The 5,177-nt window shown below is 31.1% G+C and overlaps 1 protein-coding gene across 4 annotated transcripts in view; it reads left to right on the top strand.

Moving 5' to 3' along the window:
• The window catches only part of Vmat (Vesicular monoamine transporter), a 298,099-nt gene that overhangs the window by 285,184 nt on the left and 7,738 nt on the right, over positions 1-5,177 (top strand). For all 4 annotated transcript variants that reach the window (XM_014425619.3, XM_014425643.2, XM_067048234.1 and 1 more), the window contains exons 7-9: positions 881-1,063; positions 3,605-3,706; positions 4,353-4,527. In XM_014425619.3, coding sequence (XP_014281105.1) covers positions 881-1,063; positions 3,605-3,706; positions 4,353-4,527 — 460 coding nt within the window. The remainder of the gene's footprint in view (positions 1-880; positions 1,064-3,604; positions 3,707-4,352; positions 4,528-5,177) is intronic.

The following is a 5,177-nucleotide window of genomic DNA, read 5'->3' as shown; positions in this document are numbered from 1 at the left end:
AATAAAGAGATGAAAAAAGAAAAAAAATACAAATCAAATGATGAGATAGAATGCATACCTGTTTTGACGGCAGTCAAAGACAAAGTGACAGTTTGTATTGGGAGGAGTGGGGATGGCAGTTATGCCACAATAACGAAAATAATTTGTAAAGTAAACATAGTAAAAAAGTATTTAAATTAGGTGAATAATAAATGGTAATATACATAATAGGGGGAAAAGAAATATTAATTAAAAAAAAAAAAAAAGGTAAAGTAAAGTATAAAATAATGTAAATGGACTCTGAGATGAAACGTTTGGTGTGGAGGGGACAGTGGCAAAAATGGAAGGATTGTCGAAATTAAAAGTATGATTCAGGTTTAATGCGCGTTCTCATAATTTATATGCAAGTGGATGAATGGATGAATGGATGCAACTAATAAATTTTTGGAGACTACTCATTAAAATTAGTTATACATATGGTAAAGAGGTAGGTGTCTAGTAATATTTTAAAGGTAGATATTAAGAAAATTGATAAAATAAACAATAAAAATAGGGCTAATCACTTGACAGATTAAAGCACTGCAAACGACTTAGAAAAAGGGGAGAAGTCAGGTATAGAAAAACGTCCCCACTTCCTAGGCCAACCCTTAGGAAGGATAAGATTATTATATATAAAAAATCTTAAAATAATTCTAAAATGTTTGTATTTTGTTCTACCATGCACGTTGGTTAAGAATAAATAATTTTCTTTTACTATTTTGATACCTTTATTGATCGCCACCCGGACTATCTTCCTACAACCTTCTTCATACGGTCAACTATCTTTTTCCAATATGTATATTTTCATTTTTAATATATTATTTGCTTGTTATTGATATATATAGTTTACTTGTGAACCTAGGTATGGGTATGCTAGCAGAGCGGTACCCGGACGACAAGGACAGAGGTAACGCGATGGGTATCGCTTTGGGGGGCCTGGCGTTGGGCGTCCTCATTGGCCCCCCCTTTGGTGGTTTCATGTACGAGTTCGTCGGCAAGTCGGCTCCTTTCCTAATTCTCTCTGCCCTAGCTCTCGTCGATGGTTGTAAGTACAATTTTTATTAAAATATAATATTATTATCTATTGATAAAGTCGACATTAATTGGAAGATACTTATAACCTATGAGAATTAAAACCGATTTTCGAAAAACTACAGTGTTATATATTTATTTAATTTTTTTTTGTAATATTAATTTATGTAATAATGAGGTATTGTTATAAAACTAACAAACACAATCTATCCCAAGCCTGTTCCTAAATAGAAAATTTGTTAAAAGATCCATAATTTATTTAATATAAATAAATAATTGACCGTATTAATTGAAATTATGAAGAAGATGGTTAGGAGTGCGGTCAAAAGAAAACAAAATAATTAACAACTATATATTTGCCGACGTTTCGCCCTACTTTGTAGAGCTTCTTCAGGGCTAAAAAGATACAAAAACAACTAAAAATATTTTGACATAATAGGAAAAAATACAAATGGTAAATTATGGTGTGGTTAAAATTATATAAATATAAGTGAAAATAAAATAATATGTAAATGAAAGAAAAGAATAAATAAAATATAAAATATTATGCAAGCTATAAGTTTTTTTTTAAAAAATTTATTTATTGATATTTACAACTGTACATAAAATACAACAAGTAAATTTGAAATAACATCATAATGGTATGGTACAAGCATGTAGAGAAACCAGCGCCCGCACCATTGCAAAGGGCAACAGGCAGCATTATAGCCACTTGAGCATCTAATTTTTAAGTTCATGAACTCTAACTAGTGGTATGCCCCAATACCATTAAATATATATATATTTTTTTTTTTTTTTTTATTTATTGATATTTACAACTGTATAAAAAATACAAGTAAATTTGATCATAATGACATAATGATATGATACAGGATGTAGAGAAACCACCCAGTAGTAGAACTCTAAACCATTAAATATCACATAGTTTAACTCGAGTTATAAAGTCAAACTCTCATTCACTAAATTCCTGTCTTAAAATTTAAACAAGTTTCAGATAAAACAAAACTCCACTACACAGGCTCAGTTAAATACAAAACTTTACTTCAAATTAGGGCTTTGGAAAAAAAAATTGAACGTAGATCAAGATACTTCATCTTCTCAACAGGATATATAGTGCTTGTCTCTTTGATCGTGTTAATGAATCAGTGACATTTTTGTTTCTTTCTTTTTTTATTAGGAGAAATGTAAATAGCACACCCAACTTTTTGTATTGTTTACCATTATTTTTTTTAAATGATTTTCAATTTATTATTCTTGTAGAATATATAACACCATTGGTATATGTAACTGGCTACTCTATTTGTAAGAGGGTTGCCCAAAAACAAACAAATATATTACTTATTATTATTATGATATAAATAATATGAAGTTTATATCCCAGTAAAAACATACATGAGCAAAAATACTTTAACAGATAACCATCAGTAGTTATCCATATGAACTTAAGATAGGAGAGGAGAATCTGGGTTTTATAGGAATAAAAGTTGCTCACATTTCTCTTCTCGAGCCAGCTTCTGTAGGAGTTTCAGGAGGAATACCTCAGTATACAGTAATTTTCTACATTCCATATTTTTAATTAAGAATATTCATTTTATAATAAATTAATATATTGTAATAATTTCAAAATTATTAATTATAAAATAAAAAGAATTTTAATAGTTTTTAAACTTTTTTCAAATATAAGAAATACTTTGGGTTCAAATTAAGAACTTTACTACTAAATGGATAATAGAATTGTATTTAAATTTCATAATACAAAAAGACTCTTAATCTCAGGGCATGTAGTTGCTAGACAATCAGAAACAGCTATTAACTATAGTTACAATTAATTAAATTAAAATCTAGTTTACATTTGTATCTATTTTATGTATACAAAACTAACCAAGCTAACGATCTTCCTCTTATCATCCTTGGTGTCTTCTTTTTTCTATTGTTCTGGCGTCCAAAATGGCTTCCTCTTCTTGCTGGACAGAAATTGATGAAGACCTCCTTTCTCTTCTCTCACCACACAACGTACTGATCCCTCCAAAACGAAAACCTGCCTGGAGGTTACATGTAAACATCGATTGTCGCACAACAGTTAGGGATTTTTCCAAATGATTTACTTTCTGAATATTATTCTTTAGCACTATTTCTTGATTTCTTTTTTTCCTTTAATTTACTGTATTTTCAATTATGAGGGGATGAGTTAAAATAGTTTTTTATGATATTTGAATCTCCTCAACATGGCCTTGATTCAACGTACCGCCATCTTGGTTTTTTCCTTGAATCACGAAGTTATTATAAACAATGAAACTTGGTTAGCTTGCTTTTTGGATAAACAAAACAAATGAATATTAAAATGATACATAAAATAAAACATATCAAAAACCCTCTATACATCAAAATATACTATTTACTCAAAAAGAGCATATTACAATATAAATAAAGAAGGCAAGGCCTTATTGCTATTTTTAAGATGTCTTTCATGTTGGTCGCAATTCAATGCTATGTATTTAATATATTATATATTACATATATATTATTTTTACTTATAGCAAAATGTTGCTTACAGTGCTACAACTGCTACTACTTCAGCCCGGAGTGGTCAAGCAGGAAACTGAAAGCCCGTCCTTGAAGGAACTCATCACTGATCCTTACATTCTCATCGCAGCAGGTAATAAAATCGATAAATATAATATATTCTAATGTTGATATATAGAAAACGTTCATATTCAATATAATTAAATTTTTCTTTCGAAATATAAAAATCCTTTTAAAACATTTAATTTAATTATTTTAAATATTACGAATCATTAAAAAATAGTTGCCGATGAGTCATTTGCTTTTTTTTTTTGTATGCGTTTAGCATTATTAGTAGAAGGAAACACTTCAGATAAGATAATTATTTTTTTAAACAACTTTAGGTTACCAAGAGAAATAAAAAATGTAATTGATATTACAATGCTATCAAATAGCTCTAATTATAGGTCTTGTTTTAAACCATTCGATAATTTAATGTCAGAGAACCTGATAACTGAGCAGGCTTGGGGGAGGGTCCCAGAGCGTGTGGTTCAGAAGGTTGTTGGTTAGATCCCTACCTAGGCTGGTCAATATTTATTTCACGGTGGTCCCGAGAAATGAATCATGATATTCCCACTCTGGGGCTGTATAGGTTCTCAATGGAGGACTTAAGCAAAAAAAAATTAATGTTAATACAACAATAACTAAAACTATATTGTATTTATTTTTAAAAATATAAAAAAAAATTGTAATATATATTTAATAAAATATAGTATTAATCCGCAATGTTAACAATTTAGGTGCTATAACGTTCGCAAATACTGGAATCGCCATGTTGGAACCATCTTTGCCAATCTGGATGATGGACACCATGGGTGCTGGCAGATGGAAGCAAGGAATCACATTTTTGCCAGCCAGCATTTCTTATCTCATTGGTACAAATGTATTCGGTCCACTAGGCCACAAGATGGGAAGGTAACCAGCATTTGTCTTGTTATTACTCAGCTATTTTAATAATTACTTTGTCATATTTTATCTTAATAATCATACCTAACTTTTAGTGAGTGTCCAAGGTGTTTATTTATAGGTCAGTCAGAATAGCATACATCATTCAAAGACCACGAAGGCCCATATACTATTAAAAGACCTACAAATAGATAGAGAAGCACCTGGACATTAATCCATCAGCAGTTCGGAGCATTCTACACGGACGTATTAAAGTTGGGAAGCTTTGGACTCTTTGGGTTTCCCAGATGGGCTTACCCAGCGAGGGCAGGAGTGGGCAACAGCCCTCTCTAGAAGTGAAAAAATTATTTAATAAAAAAATTTTTTTTCAAGGAAATACAGATTACAATAACCAATAAAGCACCACGACTGTTATATATAATTTTCTTAAAAATTTGATTTCATTCGCCTTTTCCATGCTGAAATATTACAACCATATTGACAAAGGCTTGCCCCCCTCCTGATTGACTATGGCTTGCCCACCCCCTGAATGACTATGGCTTACCCACCTCCTGATTGACTATGGCTTGCCCACCCCCTGAATGACTATGGCTTGCCCACCCCCTGATTGACTATGGCTTGCCCACCCCCTGATTGACTATGGCTTACCCACCCCTTGA

This window comes from Halyomorpha halys, unplaced genomic scaffold (assembly GCF_000696795.3).
Source record: "Halyomorpha halys isolate HHAL.00 unplaced genomic scaffold, Hhal_1.1 Scaffold28.1, whole genome shotgun sequence".
Lineage (NCBI taxonomy): Eukaryota > Metazoa > Arthropoda > Insecta > Hemiptera > Pentatomidae > Halyomorpha > Halyomorpha halys.
The sequence above is the reverse complement of the archived record's forward strand: the minus strand, read 5'-3'. Positions and strand labels throughout refer to the sequence as shown.